Consider the following 23136-nt stretch of genomic DNA (forward strand, 5'->3'; position numbering starts at 1 on the left):
AGATTAGCTACAACAGTAATGGAGATAATAGTTTCGAGGTGTGAAGGACTTGACGGATGCCGCTCGACGAGATCGGCGTGTCAACCAGCGGGGTGTCGTAATCGCGCGCGAGCCGTAACTTCTTCCCCGACAGGCGATTCCCATGATGACGCAATTCCGTTACTCCCAGATGTAGATCGTTCCTCGTAATTCCGACATGTTTCTAAAAGCCGCCCAACGTGCGGAGTGTCGCAATAAATATGCGCGCGGCGACGACGATCTTCCAACGACTCGAAAGTTCCGATGATTTCGCTCGTAAAAAGAAAAATGACGGCATCATTCGACGAACGGTGACGTCAATTCGCTGTCGATTATTTAATTTTGAGCGAATTTTGACAAGTGACAAACAGTGTCCAAAAACGAGATTAAAAACGTCGAATACATCTAAAAGACGTCAAAGACATTTTTGTAAAAGGCGTCTTAAGCAATGTTTACAAGAGATTTTAAGACGTAAAAAATTATTCAATCATAGTCTATTATTCTTTTCACATTCGACTATGATTAGTCGATTTCTTCCGGTTTGAGACTTAAAGCTTAAATTTTACATCTTAAAATCTTATTGTAGACACCGCTTTAAATGCTCGGTCCACAATCTTACTTTAAGAGGCCGTAAGCCGTAAATTCCTTAAGAAATTGACCAATCACAATTGAATATGAGAAAAATAATCGACTGTGATTGGTTAGTGCTTACGGCTTTACGGCTCAGAGCCTCTTAAAGCAAGGTTGTGAACCGAGCAAAAGATGAAGCTGTCTAAAAGACATATGCCTCTATTTTGGACTTCGCGTTATCTGAGGAGCCATCATTGATGGCTTTAAACTCGCCGCTCAAAACGAATTTTCTGACCTCAAATTCGATCTCTAGCGAGAGGACGACTTGCATACTAATGCTTTCAACACTCGTGCAATAATTAATTCTTTCTCCTTCGATCGATTATTGATCGATTGTGCCGCCTCTGTACATGTCGTCAATTTCATACTCGTGTTACTTGTCAAAGGATTGATAAATGGCGAGATTTATGATCGCGTGGATAATGCAGCGACTTGTGTATTGAAAGGGAATTCTGAAGTCATCTGTTACAGTATTTCACCGATTATTTTTCAAATAAGTATTTTTCTAACTGTCTCTTTATACACACAGATTTAAAAAGCCTTTTCTACAATTAAAGTATAAATGGTAATAGGTATAGTCCAACTGTGATTGACTTTACGCAAAAAAAGTGGAAAATTATAATTTTGTTATCAGCTTTTGGCGTCTCGTAATAACATTTGCTTTATACATATACAAATGTTATGCTTTGTGTGTATAAAATAATCTTGGTTTGGATTAGGGATTATTACATGTACAATTTGAGTTCTTAAAATTGAGCTTATATAGATACTTAATAATGGAAAATTAGTTACTTAGAAAATTTATGCGTACGTGTATATGTGCAATATTGATGTAGTAGTGTGTAATGTTGTATGACACGTAAGTCATATATGTGTTAAGTTTTATTAAGTCGATAAAATAGATGACTATAGGATCTCTGTTAATCCTATTCAATTAGGCGACTCTACATTTTTTTACTGTACACTCTAATTTTTCGATTAACATGACTTCGTGTATGTCATGTAAATCTGAGTATGCAAATTGAAGTCTTTTTGGGAAATCGAGGCACCATTTGTTTTATTTTATTTTTTTAATCTTCCAGATTAAGTTTGCAAAAGTAATCCGTGCTACTTTGAAACTTCTCAGTGTATTCCGCCTTCAGGAAGTTTTCTGCGTTCGCGATGTCCAACTCGTTCAATTATCATCATTTCAAAATTATATTTTTCACCAATCATTCACACTTTGGAATTTTCATAATTATACGTTACATGTTGCTACGCACATTTTTTCTACTCATCGTCGTCAACGACTATAAATAACGGTCGTGAATTAATGTATCGCACTTATAAATAACGACCATTCGACGAATATTAAGTCGCCGTCGCTTTCTCCGAAAATTCACATCGTCTATTATAAAATTCCGGTTTACACTCGCGCGATTCGTCACAATGTAAGAAGAGTATCGCATTATTCCGACCAATTCGAAAGTTTATCCCGAGTGGTGAGTAAAATTTCGCCATGGACCACGAAGTGACTTGGCCGCAGGTGAAATTCGAATGTCACTGGAAAATTCCAATGTGAATTGCCTTCGTAAAATCCGACGCGATGGGAGATGCCCGCTTAAATTCCTAGGTATTTCGATTCGTAGAAAAGAAGACTGCTCAAAAAGAATCGAAATTACCTGTCGTTTATCACATTTTTCGTCATCGCATTGTCACTTAAAATAATCGAACTTTTTGCGACACCCTATATTACCTTTAAGTTATTACATAACGCTATATGAAACGAATATAATTAGTATATTACTGTATATACGAGGGAGATACTTTATAAAAGTTATTTTTAGAAAGTTAATTAGCAATTTATTAACGTTAATTAGCAATTTATTAACAAAAAATAAAGTAAAATGTATATTTCTTAAAATTATTTTACCTAAAAACTGTGTAATAATTATAATATGTTAGCTTAATAATAAGCGAAAATGAAAAATTGTCTTACTTGGAGGTATAAAAAGCATTTGTACAATCAAAAAATTTAGCTTCGATCATGAACACTGTTACCTATTTTTTACGAAACTCTTTTGTTTATATTAGAACAAAACGTACTCATTGTTAATTAATTGCTAATTATTGTTTATTTTTCTATAAATTAATAAGGCTTTTTTTTATAAAAATGTCCTCTGTATGAATTCTTTTTGCACATTCATTGTATTATTATTGTTCTACACGGTTTTGCTAAAGTATCAAAAAATTTAGCTACATACAGATCTGAAAATAATTTTATTGGATTATCAAAATAATTACGTAGGATGCTCAAACTAATTGCTAAAATGTCAAAACTTTTTGCAGCATTGTTCAGCATGGCTTGAGATTTCTGTGTAATTATTCTGATGACCCAACAAAATTATTTTCAAATCCAGCTAAATATTTAAACACTTCAAGAAAATCATTCTTTCTACATTCTATGTAATTATGGTCAAATACTTTTTGTATTTACTATATTGTTATTGTACTAATTGTGAAACATGCATAAAAGAAAGAATGATATTGATGACGAACGCTAACTACCGGTTACAAAGTGTTGAAACAAGAAAAGTCACGTGGAGAGACTATGACAGATTACTCCAGTCAAGCGAGGATCAAACAGCGAGATAACACGGATAATATAGAGGCTGCTAATAGAAGCTTCAGTTTAGAGACGGGATAACGAGGTACCTCGTGCACGTGACGTCCTAAGAAAATATTTGCCTCGTATTTTGTTACTGTCGAATGCCAGTACCACTACAGATTAACTTTAATCTTGGTTTACTTTCCATTTTTATGTTGTTTTAAGAATTAGAAAAGGCTAAAGAGTAAATTAAACCGAGATTAAAGTTAACATTATATTGATAGAAGTGGACAGAAATGACGACAACGCCTCATTAATTTTTCGGGCGGCGAATGCCACCGTTTAAATCCGCTGGGATTAAAAAATCGGAGTTTACGATAGGTGTTTTCCAATTATAAAATCATACGGCGACACGGTATTCCAATTGCCGTAATCGTCGACACAATGTTATATATTCATACTTAGCCCGAAAGATACTAGTCGTCTGTGTAAGCTTATGTTTTCTAGTGACAATTACATGTTACTATCGCGGTGGCTATAAATTAGATTGGAAGACGTCGAATGGCATTTTTGCTTTTTTCATTTAATACAGTCGCAAAAAGTTACATTTAATCTAATTCTATTCGAAACCATGCACAGCGTGCATAAAAAAAATATCATTCCATTTCTAAGAAAAATGATTACTTTCTTCCTTTTATGTAACGATTATCTTTAACAAAAAATATCTTCTTGATACTATAAAAAAAACTCTTAAAATATATATATTGCAAATTTTAGAAAAACTCATATACGTACTCAAAACAAGAATTTATTTTCTTTTGAAAGATATTATAAAATTTTTCGAAGAGAGACGCAACCTTATATAATTATTATTAAAACAAATCGAATTTGTTTTAATTTGATAATCTTGATTGAGTATTAAATTTACTAGGATTCGAACTTCCCAGATAGCACAGAATATTTATGATAAATATTTATTAATATTCATTTTTTAAAATGTTATATAGATATTTCATACATATTTTATATAAAGCTTTATTCGAAATATTATTAAAATATAGACTAAATATTTTATGCAATATTTATGATAAATATAAATAAATATTTCTAATTTTTTATTTGGATTATAATATCTCATTAAGCATTTTCATAGCATTTACTATAAGATTCATAATAAATATTTTATAATATTTATAATAACTGTTTATGATCTGTGTAATCTAAGACCACAAAAATATTGTGTGCTGGGTTATTATTTTCTGTGTGTTATAAATATTCTGTTCCCCCCAATTGAATCGTGCACAATGCTACACTTTGTGCGTTTCTGTGTACGTTTGTGTTGAGATGTGTTAAGCAATTGGAAAGCACTCGATATTTATCATTCGCCTCGGTATCTCCGAAGTCGCAGACGTAAAATCCGGTTCGGGGAACCTTGACGCTGTTCCGAGATTGCGGCGAGGGGGTACAGAGAGCCGCGGCTAATCAGTTAAGGCGAGAGAGATTGAATCGTGGGAACCGCATAATTGTATCTCTGGTACAGATTGTCCCGCGATTTCGTCGCATCCGTTCACGGCGGCCAGCCGCGAACAAGTCAACTGGTCAATCGCGTTAGCCATTAATTGTTTCCAGTTATAAACTCCATCGCGGCGCGCATTGTATCGTAATTTATCATGATCCACCGGCGTTGCGATTAACGTTGTATAACGTATGCCTCATTAAACAGACGTCCCCCGTGTTCTTGGTGCGTACTTTGTTGGAATTTACGAACGTCAGGCGTGCAATGTTGTTGAAGAAAAATGCGTTTAATTTTAGCACGTCAGTGCGTCGGACGGACGTCAAATACCATCCGGGTAATACCAACGGCAATATCATATACGTAAGACGATTATATACTCGATAATAAGAGCTGCACGTTAAGGTAATAAATTCAACGTTAATGAAGAGGCGCGGAGAAATACGTTCGATAACGAATGGGAGAGAAACGAGTACGATATAATGCGATAAATGTAAATTAATTTAACAATGATTAAAAAATGTACTCCTGTCACGCAATTTTGACGTGGGCCTTATTTGTCCGAATGAGTTTTGCTTCTTGGAAAAAAAAGAGAAAATCAATAACGTAATGTTATGTTGTAACGTGATATTATGTTATTTTTATTGCTGCGTTGATATGACGTTGACGACAATAACGTGTGATCGTCTATTTAAATCTCACGACTCACGTTCGACTGTGGGACGCATAAATTTCCGAAAGATAAAGCCTTGGCATGTTTGTGAGCAAGTTCGGATATTTATGGGATTTCTGCGGCGATAATGCGCTGACAGCTTCGTCGGACTTATCGGGAGCACTTGGGCAATTGTCGCGTCTTGTAGAGCTCTAAATTAACTATGGACTTTGTATGAACCATACTATTTTTCACGACTCCAACGTCGTCGTTGTGCTCGGTGAAGCGCAGGCCCAGGATATCGCGAAGCGATGTCGAGAAAGTTGTAAAATCCGTTATGCATGATACAAAGACAATTATTACATGTAAAAAAGTTTTATTGAAAGTTTTATTTAAAAATTTAACTGGATACAGATTTGAAAATAATTGTATTGAACCATCGAAACCATAGTTATGTGAAATGCTCAAACTAGTTGCTAAAATATCAAAACTTTCAGCAGTACTGCTTATTATGAATGAAACTCCTACATTAAAAAAACATATACTTCAACAACAAATCGTTTTTTTCATCAGACGATTGTTATTCGATTCCACACGCGGCAAGACGATATTAAATAATATTTACGTAATCGCGCGTAATTCGAGATGCGCCAGAGATTATTCACGCGGGAGATTAACGATGAATCTTATGGAGATCGCGCATCGACAAATAATACGATTTGTGGTTGTTTCAAGGTTCATAAAATCAGAAATCTGTGAACGAATCGAGAGATCCGTTCAATCTGTCCCGATAAACAGGATCTCGACGAATAAATTTCTACTCTTTACGGACGAATGGAGAAGAGGCATTTGGAGAAGAACTAGATGGTCCTAAATTGTTATTTACGGTCCGACTTAGTGCATCACAGAAAAAACATTATGTCTTTATTATGTCTTTTTCTTTCTCTTTTTCGATAACCCCGCGATGAACGAATCGAGCCGCCGTCGAATTGACAGATATTTCTTTAATTGGTTTTTTTAATTAAGATAATATTTTATTATTATCTTTAATTAATGTATATATATATATAATTGATATATATAATATACATAAAATTGATACATCATAAAATAAAATATCAATATTAAATAAAATATTTATTTTTATATAGTTACTTAATCAAAATTTTATTTATAAAGAGTAGTTACTCGATCAGTATTTATTTTGAAGGAAAATATATAAAAAAATCTCGAAAAAGGTAGTTCAAAAAGGTAAACATTTTATATAATTCAATATTTATACACTTAAAAAAGTGATTTTGCAGTTACAGTGAAACTGATCTAAGTACGAAAAATAGCTAAAATAGATAAATTTCTAACTGCGATATTAGATATGTATTGCATCTAATTATATAAATGACAGAAATAGAATTTAGATTTGTGCTATAAATTCTATGCGTATGATACATAATTTTCTATTAGATACAAAAAACAGCTATAATTCTAATTGAATCAGCAAAATATATTTTTGTGTGTATATTTTGACATATTTTGCGTGGTGTCGTCGATTTGTTACAAGGTGTTTATAAGGAATCTCACATTTAAGTGTAATCATCTAATTTTTTAAAAGATCGCGTTGTTTTTATACCCTGATTAAAATTACTATTATTAACAATATATTATTGATTGATATCTTTATTGTTGCTTTTTTGCTCGATGCTTTTATGTTACGACTTTCCGATGAAATTGCATATTTAAAAAATATAATAGTTATTAAGAAAGGAAGAAAATAAATTAAACAATATTTTATCTTAATTCACATTTTTTCACAAGTGAGATACAAAAACACCCCAGATGACTATTCCCGGGTTAACAACTCCTTAACGATACGTATGTTATTTCGATACGGTACAATAAACCATCTACGTTTGTCAGCCTCGTTGACGCCCTCGTTCTTGAAGAGTTTGCTCGAAAACCCGATGTCGAGGAAATGATTCAAAGGCAGGCCGACGCGACAATAAACGTCGCGATCGTACGGTTTGAATCGACGCTAACGAGATTTATGATTGGCTTAAATTTTAAGAGAAAGCTTTCGACGAGCAGCCTGCACGCATAGAAGTCCGGGAATGCGCGACGCATTAACCCTTTCACGGCACGGTGCTGCATTTTACCTTCGTGTTTATTCTCAAAACGTCATATCTCGTACGTACATTCTCCGGGCGTATATACAAGACAGAGGGGAACAAAAGAGGAAATCGACGTGCAGCATTACGCCACGTCGACTGCGTTCCCGTAAAGCGTAAATGCGTGAGGTCGCGTGAAAATTTCTCACGCTTTTTTTTCACCGCCACGACGGAAGGCGCGAACGTCGTCGGTGGAAGGACTCGTGACAACGAGTATGATTATATAATAAATAACGGCGAAACTGAGATGGAGATAAGGATAAGAACGCGGACTGTAAAGAGGGACTCTCGATTATTACTGTTATTATGATTATTACTGTTACTGTGTAATCGTTATTAGTCACGATGATTAAATCTCGGTCTGAATCCGGAGAGAGAGAGAGAGAGAGAGACGCGCCTAGAATTCTTTTGACTTGGATTTTGCTTATACTGAGAAAAAATTATTTGGTTCTAGTCACTTGTTGTTATTTTATCAAAATGCCAAAGCTAAAATAGAATGGTATAATTTATGCAAATGTATTTTGCATAAATTTATTAATTCACTGAGAGAAAAGTGTTTGGTATCTCTCTAAATTCTTTAGAGTAGAATCTCACTTTGAAAAATGAAAATTAAAGCAATCTTGAAAAAAAGTGGTTTAATTTTTAATCACTGAGAATAAGATTTACCCAAAAGTTTCAGAGACATTTTTGTAATTATAATTGCGTGATAAAATAATTATAATTAAAAGCTCCATTTTTATAGTTAATACTGCTGATACTAGTGATAGTAATATAATTATATTTATAATTCTATAAAAAAATATATATATATATAATTATTGACACTAAAAATGATTAAAAATTATAGTTAAATTACGTATTACTATACCTAATCATTTTTCTCTCGGTGTATGAAACAAGAATATTATTTTTCTACAAGATATAAAAATTAATTTTTTCCATAGTTATACGAAAACATTATCTTTCCTTATTTTTTTAATGAAGTTACAGAGATACTTGAATCACGATCGCGACTAAAGGATCGGACGAATTAGGCTTGATTACCCTAAGCTCCTCGAAACGACGGCATTCTTTTTCACTGAGAGAAGTGCGAGGTTCCGGCCGCGCTTTACGATCATCCTCATTAGCAGTATAAATAGCCTAAGTAATGGTTTTCTGCTAACGTGAGGCGTACGTACGCATCGCCGGCGGCCGTCTCTCATTACAATTATTCGTTGCATCCGAAGCGTTCGGCGCGTCACTGAAACGTCCATTATCCGGGCATCCGGATATCTGTCATTGGCCGTATACGCCAATCGGAAGACCCCGGCAATTGAAGACATCCGGGACATACTTGTTGCACAAAATTGAGACCTGCGCTCCTGGCTCCTGGCTTCAGACCGAAGGACAGCGTCCAGAGATGTCTCGCGCGGGACGCGGTTTGTCTCACATTCGAATGCGCACGTGGCAAAATAAATAAATAAATAAATAAATCCAAATGTCAAAGCGCATCTCTTTCGAGACGCGTGGGAAGAGAGACTCCTCCCCGCGACGTTGCACAATGCACGCATTCCGCGTAGCGAATCCTTTGAGAACTCTCTCGACGATCTGCATAATTCACGGATGAATATACGTATTCAAAAAGATCAATTGATCGCCCCCGTTATTTAATGGAAGAGGATGTTCCGTTGGTTATTCGCCGGAATGATTGAAGGTCCATGCGAGATCTTTCATCGGGGATGTACGTCTCAAACAACAAAAATCCAAAATCTAAATATAACACTCGTTTGCTGTAACAACTCGTTTGCTACGCAACTCAAAAAACAAAGTTTTCCAGAAAATGAGATTTAATGTTTTATGTTATTAAAATTTTGTAATATTAATTTGAAATGCAATTTTGGTACAATAACTGATTGTAGAGGAGTAAAAGTATGTTTTGTTTAAAATATGTTCTTTTCTTTCTTTATTTTTTTCATCACTGTAAAAAATATTGGTGTGGATTTAACACTCTCATATAGAATCTATATAATTCTCATTATATTGCTTAATATTAACATCAATATGGTGTGAATTTTAAACTCATGGTGTTAAATCCACACCATATTGGTGCTAATATTAACAGCAACACAATAAAAATTATATAGGCGCATATATATAATTTTTATTGTGCATGCATGTGGTATTTATATAATTGTGAATTTAACATTTAATACCATGCATGGTGTTAAATGTTAAATTCACATCGCTATTTTTTAGAGTGTTCTTTTTTTTATTTTCGTGGTTTTTCTGTAAGCAACTACAAAATGATAATTATATTGTTGTAGCAAATGAGCAATAAGATATCTTCAAGATGTGTAAGAGACATCTTAAAGATGTCTTATATCCCAATTTTAGACTTTATGTTGCCCGGGACGTTCTTCCTCTCTCCCTGTTGCCATCACGTTGCAGACACGTACGTTTGCATAAACGTGAGAAACCGCATTGGTATAACGTTGCACAACGTCAGAGGGCCGTTGAGGGTCTATTAACGTTATAGCGTACCCATTAACGTTAACACGCGGACATTTGCAATATAATACTGCAAATTGCAACTCGTAGCGGATAAATGTAATTTCTGCACGTTCGCGTAATCATCGCGTAATTTATAGTCTATCTTTCTCTTGATTGAAATAATTTTAAGACACTAGTGGCAGTAGTGATTAGCAACGATTAGCAACGAAGGGAAAATTTCTTGAGCGAGCCTTATTAATTTATTCAAATACCTAATATTGGATATTTAATAAAAAAAACAACGATAGGCTAGATTATTCAAGATTTCCTCAAGAATTTATCACAAGTATATAAAACTTCAAGTTAAAGCAGACATTTCTTGTCTAAAATATAGCCAGGCGATCGCAAGAATGCGCTTTCTACACTCGTGGCCCCGCGAATGTCTTATTTATTATCATTATTTATAACAGGACGGATCGCGCGACTCCTATGTTCCCACGACACAACGTCCATCGACTGCGAGCCGTGTGATTTCGAACTTTATCGCGGTAAGAAACGATATATCACTCGTCACAGATGATTTCTCTAATCGTCGTGGACATCACGACGATGACAGCCGTGACAGGTCCCCACGTGGGCGTTAATATCAGCATAAAACTTTGTGGCAAAGTATCGACGCGACGTGACGCCGCGCCGCGCCGGACCGTAACAGATTTATGCGTGTCACGTGTTGCCGAAGAGAAACGGCAAGATTTAAAAGGAACTCAATTTAATGTGACGAGTAACATGTGTAAATTGCCGTTATATTGTGTAATTATACTCTGAAAAAAAATTAGTAAATCTTAATGCGTATTTCTTTGAATAGTACTAAGTAAACATTTAACTCAATAAAAAATTGTAGTTGAATTAAATTAAAACTAAAGATGTTCACAAGCGGTGTGTGACTATTATTAATAGCACAATTGATTATATTTGCGTGGTTAAAACAACTATAAATAAATAGTTGTTCCAAAAAATGACTATAAATTATGGTAATTACAACTATTTTTTTCTTTAAGTGCATATTTGTAAAGGACTTATCCTAGAACGGTAATAAGTGCTTTATCTATCTCTTTCTTTCGACGTGATTAATATTTCAAGACGCGTTCTCCGGTGGCCGCGACATTAGCATACAATACGAGAGATCGATAGCGATTAGGAATAACTCTATTTCTGTCTGCCCTGGCGAGGAAATTCGCGTCGCATTCACGGAAATTAATTTGGCGATTTGTAATAATTGAAAAAATTGATGTCGTTGAGGAGGAGGCCTGCACGCCGCCGCGACCGCGTCGTTTCCTGGAGGCTCTCGTGACTCACTCGCTCGATCGCGGCGCAATTCTCGACCCGCGTTCGTCCGCGTTGCGGGATCGCGGCGCGGCGATCCACAAATTTGTTTTCGCGCGCCAATCCCGCGACCGGAACCGGGCCGAGCGAACGGTTAAGCGATTCTTAAGCGGTTAAGTGACTGTAAAAAGGTACTGCGGAGGCGTCAAGTCGCGACGCGTCTCTTCGCGGATCTCACGATGATTCATCGCGCGCGCGCGCCGTCGTCCCCTGCTCGCTTCGACGGCGCCACTTCCGGCTGCCGCTGCATGCCGCACGTTGCACCGACGACGACGACGACGACGACGACGCAGTTCTGCGGCTTGGTGCAGCGACCGAGATACGTTTCGTCTCGGAGATTCCGCGATAACGATTAGATCACACACGTTGCCAAGAGCAATTTAATTTTATGCACATAAGGAAGTGATTTCGCACAATCTAGCATGTAATTATAATTCATAATATTAGATCGACGAGAATAAACCAATTGAGAGAAATAATGAAGAAGGAACTGAGACCAATTAATCGCATTGTCCCAGATTTCGGAGCGATTTCTAGCATCGTGGACACAAAATTTTATGTTGGGATTTAATTTAACATACATTCTAGTCAGAAGTTTGGAAACACTTTGTAAAAATTGACATTTATGGACTCTTTATTTATTTATTTACTCAAATATCTATGACAATCTGTTTTTTAACAATAATTCTTTAGATGCAATAACAATTATTGGATTTAAAGAATTATTGTTAAAAAATACATTGATATGAATATTTAAATAAAAAGTACATAATCTCAAAAATGTGTCAATTTTTAGAAAATGTTTCCTTATGATCCCTTTAGTATAGTCGTAAAGAATAAAGGTTCAATATGATATATAAAATTTTTCAATATATTTTCTCTCCGAGCAAAATCACTTTTATTGATTTAATTACATCTAACTATGTGTGAGTGCGTACAGATGATCCTAAATTATCAATTTATTATCGAGCCAGATCCCTTTTCCCAAATCTAGAATCGTCAAATTAAATTATGATTTAATTAGCATATTTATTTCTATGCAAAGAATAACGTTTTAGTTGCATAAAAAAAACGAGATTTAATTTAAAAATTATTATAATAATATCACGTGCATATATTGCAGAATTATAAATTGGAGTTTTTAATAGTAAGGGTATCGCCCTTTATAAGACAGTTTCCTACTGTAGAACCGGGATTCTGAACCTGACGGACAAGAGTTCTCACACCCTCTAGTGTCCATTATATCCTCCGTCTACTGAGCCGCGCCAGTGGTCGCGACCTCAACGAGCTAATTTTGCGAACGCCGGCTCGTCGTTGTCTGGTCTTTCTCACCGCGGTGGCGGGAAGGGAAAAGGGCGCTCGCTGGTTGTTTCATCGCCGTGAAACAGTAGCCGAGAATGGGTTCGAGGAAGTCGACCGAGAAAACGGGGGGAGCGCGGCGGCAACGGGGTGTAAATCGGGGTAAGACGAGAGATGCGACTAGAAAAACACGAAGGGTGAGACGATGAGAAACAGGGGGTGAAATTTCAGGAAAGGGACGGGAACGCGAGAAAAGGGTCGTTACTTAACCGGGTCAAGAGAGGAGCGCCGTGGCGACGTCGTGACCCCAGAAAATTAGATAATTTCGATGTCACGTCTGCGAAGTAATTATCGTTCTTGAGTTCGACCTCGCCGGACGTAACCAAGGAATCAATTAAACGGACCGAAAGTTCAATCGGCGACCTCGTCAAGCTCCTCTTGAAAGAGAGTCTCGCCGAGATCTCGGATAACAATCGCGATGAATCACAACGAGATTCTTATTATTTATGTTATTTAGCATCCTTGAATTCCGCGAGGAAACTTTTGTAACTTTTTCTCGACGAGCAAGAATCTTTTGACAGAAACTTAAATGTTATTTCTGATGAAAGATTATGACGTTATTTTGAGCGTTTTATTTCGTGTCCTTTTGAGAGTTATAACATTTCAAAAATTTTAATAAACTACGGAAAACATAATTTTGCTGAAGTATCTAAAAATTTAGCTAAATACAGGTTTGAAAATAATTTCATTGGTCTATCAAAATAATTACATAAAAATCTTAATCATGATGAGTAATGCTGCAAAAAGTTTCGACATTCCATTAGCAACCAATTTGAGTCTTACATAATTATTTTGATAATGCAAAATTATTAAAAAAGTTTTTATTTTATGAACACATTAATTTTCAACTTATACTTTTATTATGTTTTTTCTATCATTCATATTTAAAAAGATCATCGTCAGCATTTTGTACGCAGCGTTCGTAATAAGAAAATGCCGAACGAGCGCAGAGAGACACACATTTATAAATTTCTATCCGTAAAAGTTCCAAGAAGCAAGAACGCGCTTCCGGTAGTTACTCTTTATTCGCACCGTATATGTGCGTTGTAATTGTCCCGCCGCTATTATACACGCAACGTTACGTAAGCGACCGTTTCTGAACCGATGATGAGGCTTTAAGGAAGCCATTATGGCATTTTGTTTCCAGGCGAACGTGAGCCAGGCCGAGTACGAGAGAGCGCACAGAGAGTACCTGAAACAAGTGCAGCTGTCGCACGATGGGCAGAAATTTAGAACGCGACGGGACCTCCATGTATTCCAGGCTGCTGGTAAGATCATCTCAACTCTCCTACCGTGTACAAACTGGAAGTCGGATTCGTGGCAACTTTCGCGGAAGCGAAGATTATTTATGCGACGCATATATTCCTATTTTCTACGAACTTATCCATTCTAGAATGAATACATAATAATGAATGTAACGTTAATTTTAACATATCATAAATGTTAATTTTATGAAGAAATATGCTTCCAAAAATTTGTTTTTAAATTGTTTCTAAATGTTATTTTTTGTGTAAATTTTTTCATAATGTTTGTGTTACTTTTTAATGTATTCATCTTATATTGAATTAACACAAAAATTTGGATGGATTGTTCGGGACACGTACTCAGGTAGGAAGCAGATGTTATTATATCGTTATTTTGACGTCAAAATATTCTTATAAATGTCATTTTGACGTCAGGGGTGATGACGAATAACGTTAGCTTGCTACTTGGGAACGTTTATGGTAATAATAATAATTCTACAGTTGGAAAATTTATGTTGTATTTAATACATAACATTTGATATATCCCAAACGGTTCACCTAAGTTTTTGTGTTAATTTATTACAAGATAAATATGTTAAAAAAAGTAACACAATATATAAAAATTAACACGAGAAATGTAACACTTTTGCACAATTTGGAAGCAAATTTTTGGAAGCATATTTTTTCAATAAAATTAACATTTATAACATATTAACATATTACTTTTTAAAACTATATTGTTATTTATGTTTGTTTATTTATTTATAAATTACTTCAACACTAATCATAAAAAATGTTAAATATTAATTTTATACAAAATATTTAAATAATATAATCACATTTATATTAAATTAATACTTGAGTATATAAAAAATTCAACATAAAAATTTTACAAGAACCGGTTTAAGTACAAAATGTTTTTAATCGTATTACCGTTTATTTATTGAATAATTGCTGCGATTATTTAATAAATCAAACAAATATAAAAATACACGGTAAGGAAGGATTCTTCAGCGACCGTAAATTATGGAGAATTATTGCGAAGAATTGCGAGTTGTGAGAATTGTTTTTTCATAATCGCATGATCTCTCCGAGATGTGCGTTTTACAAGAAAAAACAATCGAATAGATATGCAATCGCTGATCTAATCGATCTAATTTTAATTTTAGAATTAAGTTAATCTCAGAGTCTTAGTTGGAATTCCACTTCTTCTACGAATTAGATCCGCGCTGAGGTGCCGGTTACGTGCGAACGAAAAACCTCCGCGTGCACATTCGCAGTACGTATCCAACAAAAACAAATGCGGAAAACGGGGTTGCAGGCGGCGGGGAGCGGGACAGTAGAGGAAGGTGTAACGATGCAGTTTTCCACCGCGGCCTGTCGATACGTCATTACGACTCGGCGGAGCGCATTCAAGTCTCGGCACGGCGTTTCGGTTTCACGACATCGGCCTCTCGACGATCGATCGTTCGTTCGAAGGATGGGCAATAAAAGTCACGTCTCGGGAAAGAAAAACGGCCGTGCAGAAACGGGACATCTTGCCGCGATGCGAGAGCAGTAACGAGAGGCGCCACGGCGCGCCGATGTATTTACTTTTCCCGTGTCGACGAACTCGTTACGAGAAATTTTTCCGCGAGCCTCGTCTCGTTTCGCATTCGTCGCGCCGTCGCGTTTGTCAAGAGGTACGATTTCACGAAAGCGAGTAGCGTATTCCACGCAACACTCGACATTTCTTTAGACGTTCGAACACACCGTGTATATCTAACATAAACGGGACTTTTCAGGATATATTTCAAACGTCTAAAGATGTCGCGTGTCTCACGCCATGACGCTTTGCTTATCTTAGCGCCGAGATACTATAATACCGTGTCTTCGGATAAAATACGCCTCAAGTCCATGGAACACAAAAGTCAATAAAAAATCAAATTAAATGACTTTATTTTGGTCCTTAACGTCAATAAATAGTCAAATTTTGTAGTGAAAAATCATTTTTTTTTACTTACACGACACACGACGCCAAAGTAAAGTTGATTTTGACTTTATCTTGATTTGATGTGTTCTTTGGGCTTGGGACGTACTTTAGATGTTTATTAAACAAAATAAAGTCATTTTGACTATCTCTTGACTTGGTGTGTTCTTTAAGTGGTAGTAACGATGTTTATGGAATGGGTTTGAACGGTACATTATACGAAAGACATCTACTGATGGATGACTGTGAGGACATATTCTCAAAGAACACACAAAAATCAATAAAAAGTCAAAATAACTTATTCTGATTCTTTACGTCAATAAACAGTCAAATTTTGTAATGAAAAATCATCATTTGACTTGCATGCGTCAAAATAAAGTCATTTTTACTTTCTCTTGACTTAGCGTGTTTCTTTAGTACGTCCATGTATGGGCGGTAGCACAAGAGTCTTGCATAACGCATAATACATAAGAAAATGAATCAAAGTCCTTTATTTCTTTTCTTCCTATGAAATAAAAGATTCTGATTGATTGATTTTCTTATACTTTATGCATTATGCGTTATGCAAAGTTCTGTGCCCTAACCTTACGGCGAACGGCCGGAACGTCGTTTGGACATCCATAAGGCGTCAAATTGTTGCGTGGAATTCGTCATCGATCGGAACATAATCGATCAATCGCGCGCGCGCGCTCGCGACGGGGGATCCCTCGCGGCAGGAGGAAAAAGAAGCTTGCCGGAAGCGAGATCTAAAAGCGTGTTTCTTCAAGGATACTGGGAAAATATACGCGCGCTATTATTGGCCGTCCACCTAATTTCTCTCGCGGCGCGCGGCTGAGAGAGGAAAAATATTTCGCCGACTTTGTAGACTTCGCGAAGAGCAAACGGTTATAATTTAATAATGCACTGAAAGGAATTGTCGTCGGGTCTGACGACGTCTCGCAATCGAGGTGGCCGATATGCGAGGATATGTAACGTTCAGAATGCCGTGAAGCTGTCGACTCCGAAATCAAACTGGCCGAATTGACAGCCTCTGAACACAAATCATCATGACATCAAAATGACGTCAAAATGACTCCAAAAGGATTATTAGAAGTCACTTTTCAATCAATAATCACAACGTAATGATTCATTTTGACGTCATCGTGTCTTGTTGTTTTGCTTGGGAACAATGGGGCTTGGTAATACATCACGTTTGCAATCACATGTATTATTTATGTATTATTTCATTTTTATTTATATGTGATTTATAAGTTACATTCATTCGAGACCAATTTCATGATATGAAAGAGAGATACATTTTAAGAACTATTTTAAAAATTAAAGAACAGAGAAATCTTGTTTTCCAAGCTATTGATATACACAGAAAAATATTTTACTGTTAAGAAAAGTGATTACTAAGTTTACTTTTTTCTTTGAACGGTTATCTTTAACAAAGAATATTTTCTTGATAACAGTCTTAAAATATACTCCTTACAAATTAAAAACTCATTTAATTAACTCATCATGTACTTAAAATTTATTTTCTTTTGAAGAATATTAAAAAATTGACTTTAAAGTCTAATATGCCGATGAAAGATTAAATACAATATATATATTTTTTTGTGTAATAATAACTCTAATAGCACACTTTATTTGAGGGACATTCTGACGAACGTTCTCAGGACGTAGAGATATCCTCTGAATGTTCTTTGGAACGTCCCTTGGAGATCTGTGCTTTTAGGAAAATTTTATACATAATTATATCAATTATTTAGGATAAAGCAATTTCATGTTAATTATGTAAATTTATGAATAAAATTAATAATAATCGTAGAAGCAAATTAATAATATGTTACGTGATGATCAATTACATTAATCTTAAATTTCAATTTTAGGACTAATTTACTCGAGTTTCAGTTAAATTACTTTTGCGTCGTATTCTTCGATATGCATGTCTATAATTTTAAAAAGTGATTGCTCAGTTGATCGCTTCACCCTTGTGGAGAAATATTATCGAATTAGTGAAAAAACTGGGAAAAAAATTGGAACGAATAGTGTACAACTTTTTTTTCCATAAGAATAATTATTTCGACCGTGCCAGATTCGCGAAATCCGAGCTACGCGGGTCCGTCCGAGCGTTTCGTCGCGTCGACAAATTAAGACGTGGATCCCGCTAATGAATTCCACGAGCGGCGGCTCGTCGGCGCGCGACTCCGCTCAATTACGGCCGCCCTGAAAATAGTGGGTCAAAGAGATAAAAGTCGGCACGCATCTGGTTGGAAACGGGACGGGACGGCCGACGACCACCGCGGTGTGCGCGCGGTTTTACGACGGGTGGTACGGCCCGCATAACACGTACCTACACGCACTCGAATGGGCTCGAGTCCGTCCTAGTCGAGTCGAAACCAGTCTGAAGTGGGTACTCGTCTATACACCAGCTAGAGAGGTGCGCAAAGCAGAAAAAGAAGAAGAAGAAGAGCAGGAGGCGGAGGAAGAGGAGGAGAGGAATGGTCTCTCTTGATAGCTGGCCTCTCCCCGGAGTGCGCGCGCGTCGTGTGTGCACGGCTGTTATTATGAAATAGAAATTCCGACCGCGGCGGAATGCCAGAATGCAATAAGAACGAATCGCCGGGCAGAAACACACCGCAAGAAGTAGTTCCCACAAGAAGTAGTCTACCTTGCTTTATCCGCGACGTCGTTGCGAGGATATGCCGATATGCGAGGGATCATGAAGAAGTGGACCCCCTTTCAGACCCTCTTCTATCCCAGACTCCCTCTGACCTCTTAAACCACCGTTGCTTTAGTTTATTTCAGTTACTTCCCGGGTACTTACTGCTATTACTTGGGTTGGAATAGAAAAACCCTCAATGAAAAGATCTAACATTTGGGTTTTACTTTTAATTTGATACAATAGTTTTTTTTAAGGAGCACATTTAGCGCCTTTTCTATTTTCTTTTAAAAAAGTAATTATAATTACCCCGGGGTAATTACGTCCCGCTGAGTACTTATTAATCGCAGCTTAATTAGTCCGAGTGATACGTAAAAAGCTAATGAATATGAAGGGCAGTGAGATTATAGACCGAAACTTGAATTCATCTTCGAGAATTTTAAATTTATGGTCGCGAGTAGGGCTGTTACTCTTGACAATTTCGAAGATTTAAAGTTTTCGAAGTTTTTGAAATTTTTGAAGCTTCCAAAACACCATCAATAATGAAAGATAATTGGGAGACCCTTTTATGACTTGGTACTTTTGACAACTTCGAAGATTCAAAACTGATTCCAAACTTTCGAATTTTCAAAGTTAATTCCGAACTTTCAAAGTTTAAAGTATTTCGAAGCCTCGAGCTTCAAAGTTTTCGAATAATTTCAAAGCTTCGAATCTTCGAAGTTGTCAACAGATCGTGAGAGAGTCTTGCGATTATCTTTCGTTATCGATGATGCTCTGGAAGTATGGCCTTCAAAATGTCAATGGTTTCGATAATTCTACGAAGAGTAGTTGGCTAAATGTAGGGCACTGAGAAATGCAGATGCCGCCGGTTATTCCTCGGAGTATTATGGCATGTTATATCGATTGGGCTAATTTCGGATTTTCTAGTTCAAAAATACGCGCAGTATCATCTCTTAGCTTATTTTTAAGCGTCACGTTAACGTGGCATTGATTAAAGCGACACCTTTCTCGCCTGGTCTAATTTGTTTTCTAATCAAATTAGAATCTCAATATGTCCGTAATATATCTCTGTAATATAGTCAGGAAAACTAATGTGTTTTATATCAATAAATGTAAATTCCTTTATACTTCATTAACTGCATTTAGTTCCAAAGAACATTTAATTCTATTCTTTGATTTGCTATCTCAAAGCCTGATACTCTTAATCGCTTCCAACATCTAACTTTAATTGGCTTCTCTTACTCAGTGGATGTATATATATATATATAAGCAGTCTTGTTTCAAATATTAATATTAAATTAATAATTGTGTAATTTCGATTCTTTGAAGTTTCGATCCTAGAAGTTTTTAATGCCGAAACTTATTCGAAATTTGAATGTCGAAGCCTTCAAAACAAATCATCAGTCCTATTCGGTACTCCGCGGCATTGTCAAACAGGATCAAAGATCCTGTTATCCTCGTTATTCGATAGTCTTTGACAAGTAGTCACATTCCGTCTTCGAAAAGCCCAACATTTTGAACGGGACTCTCAATCCAAACTCAATCCAAATCGTTTCTCGATTATGTGTTTCGTGTTTGGCATGCGCATCTGAAGTTAACTCGCCTTTTAACGATACTGTTGATCCATTCTCAGTTCCGGAGAGAGGGCGATTTCGGAGAAGTTCCGCGTCCACGGAGGGTCACCTGCGCGTAAATTGCGGCACGCGGCGGTTTATTTTTGGAGCGTGCCATCGTGTGATACAGCCTAATAATAAGCACGACACGCCGACCGGCGCGATTGACGGCCGCATACACGTTCGTGCGGATGTTATTTGGGGTAATATCGCCTCGCGATTCTCTCCCGTCGCTTCCCCGTCGTCACATTCGAATTCTCATCGGGTGACGAGGGTGCCATATACGCGCGCGGGGCAAAACACGCCCGCCCTCGCCTCGAATCGTTACGGCAGAAATGGTTTCGGGATTCCGCGGATTCCTGGGCGCTTTATCGGCCGGTTATTTTGCGCCGATACCTGGTCAACCGCCAAATGGGACCGTCTGTTTTCAGTCGTATCTGTCGCGATTCATCGCCGAGGCCGAGGTCGATTGAATGAAATCGCCGCGTGCCGAACGCGCGTCTACGGCACACACATACACATTCGCGGATCCAGAAAAAGGATTCGCACAAATTATACCAAAAGGTGACTTCGGTCAAATTGACCAAATTATGATATTTTGCAGATTATAAGATGCTGATCAAAAATTTCCTTAGGCAAAATCATAAAAATGGACAAATTTTGCTATAGCATCATTTGAATGTTGGAAATTTAAAAATTAGAAATGTAAACAGTAAAGGAAGCAATAGGTCTGTTTTTTATTACTGCACTCTGAACCGGTGTAATAAGTTGAAGTGAAACAAGAATATATTTGTTTCACTTAAACTTATTGCGCTGTATGCACTAGTTCAGAAAGTGCAACAATAAAAAACAAACCTCGTATAATAGTTGCTTTAAAAAAATATATATAGTTTGTAAGTGTAACGCAAATTGCATAATTTTTTTGAAATGCAACTATGTGTTGTCTTTATACTAATTGATTTACCTTATTATTCTGTGCATAAAAGTATTAAAGTATGCAGTTATCAAAAAATTAATAGTTTAACAGATAAAGATACTTTGGGTCCAATTAGATCCAAGATAGCAACCTTCAAATGATGCTACAGTAAAATCTCTATCCATTTTTTACAATTTTGCCTAAGGAAACTTTTAATCAGCATTTCATAATCTATAAAATATTATAGTTTCAGCCAATTTTTTTAATCGAAGTCATTTTCCATGATTTATGCGAAGTCTTTTTTCAAAGAGAAATATTGACGCGCCGCAAGCGAAATTTTTTAAAATATTAAATATGAAAGGACAGAATGTTAAATTATTATTTAAATTATTATTATTATACATATATTGATAAAGTATTATTAAATGTATAATATAATTCATAAAACGTTTTATTTAAAATTATATTAACACAAAAATTTAAAATTTATATAACACTTTGCTATAAATATTAAAAAAAAATTTTATAAATAAATATTTTAAAAGAAAATTCCCAGGGGGGTGACTATGATCTCCGCCAATGGTCCACGGCCGCATCTGTGGCATTCCATTCCTCAGGTGCTCCCAAAATTGATTCTTTGGAAGACGCGCAATTCCTCGGATATAGAAATCCATTTCCTAAGGAATCTTTCACGGAATGGGAGCCTTGTATTCACGTACCTTTCGTCTTGTATTCGCGCCTCCGGTATTTGCGATCGCTTTTCGCGCGCCTGAAATTCTTGATCGCAGAGGAGAACAAAAGTAATGGAGTAAACGATAAATACGATTTTGATGCTTTCATCTGACAATCGGATAGTCGCATAAGAAATTCCCGTAATTTATTTTAATAGAATACGACGAATGAAAACTGCAGGGAATGAAAAGTAAAGATAAATCGAACGTGAGTCACGATAAGTGATTATAACACGCTATTAAATTCATAAATTTAAATTATACCCAATTTGAATTACTTTTAATTATTTCTATAAATCGCCACTGTTCGTTGAGTTAAATAATTTTATTACTTTTTAACTTCAAGTGTGTGTCGAAGTGTAATATTTTAATTCAAAACATGTGGTAAAAGGATAATCAAATCCATCAATTTATTTTTGTAGTTGAATTGTTTAATATCAATGAGAATTAGTATAAGAAGCCTTTAAGAATCAACACAAGTTATATGTGTGTATATGAATATTCTTTATTATTAAAACGCAAGCATATAATATCAGAACTGTTTAGTTACAAAGTAAACACATTGCAAATTTTTAAATGACACATTGCCATTACAGAAAAGTTATAAATAAATGCAATGTCGCGTTCATAAGCGAGTAATTGATAAAGAAAAACAAGCTCGGAATTTGTATCACTCATAAGTGTTTACGTGTAATTAGCGGACGAGTATGTTGGCACGATCGCGTGACGTTCGCTCTCGCGATCGAAGAAATTGTGCCACCTCGCCATTCGCGCGACATGTATCAAACGCTCTAAAAGTATCTACCATCCATCTCTAAAAGTAGATCTTTCGTTGCGGCGCGGCTCGAAAAAACAAACGATTTCACCGAAACACGCGGGATGCACGTACGCCGTTATTCGACGAACGTGACCGCTAGGAAACATCTCTCGGAAGAACGATATTGATCGATCGATTTGAGAAATTCGGCTCACCGATCGACACGCAACTCCATGGAGCCACATAAATTAATTTTACATTAATCAGAGACCTGCACTTGATTCCCCAAATAAAGTATGTGTCTTTGTAATTAATTTAATTATTTATATACACTGAGAAAAATTTACTAAATTTTAATGAACATTTGTTTGAATAGAGAGAGAGAGAGAGAGAGAGAGAGAAAAAAAAGAGAGAGAGAGAGAGAGAGAGAGAGAGTACTAACGTAACACTTACGGTATATGAATCAAGTACGCTAAATAAATATTT

General features: G+C 36.2%; 1 protein-coding gene across 1 annotated transcript in view; it reads left to right on the forward strand.

Annotated features, from left to right (window-relative positions):
- The window catches only part of mav (TGF-beta domain-containing family member maverick), a 43208-nt gene that overhangs the window by 14072 nt on the left and 6000 nt on the right, over positions 1-23136 (forward strand). Inside the window, 1 exon segment of the mRNA XM_018455138.1 lies at positions 13921-14041. Coding sequence (XP_018310640.1) covers positions 13921-14041 — 121 coding nt within the window.

This window comes from Mycetomoellerius zeteki, unplaced genomic scaffold, assembly GCF_001594055.1.
Source record: "Mycetomoellerius zeteki isolate Tzet28-1 unplaced genomic scaffold, Tzet1.0 scaffold471, whole genome shotgun sequence".
In the NCBI taxonomy this organism is placed as follows: domain Eukaryota; kingdom Metazoa; phylum Arthropoda; class Insecta; order Hymenoptera; family Formicidae; genus Mycetomoellerius; species Mycetomoellerius zeteki.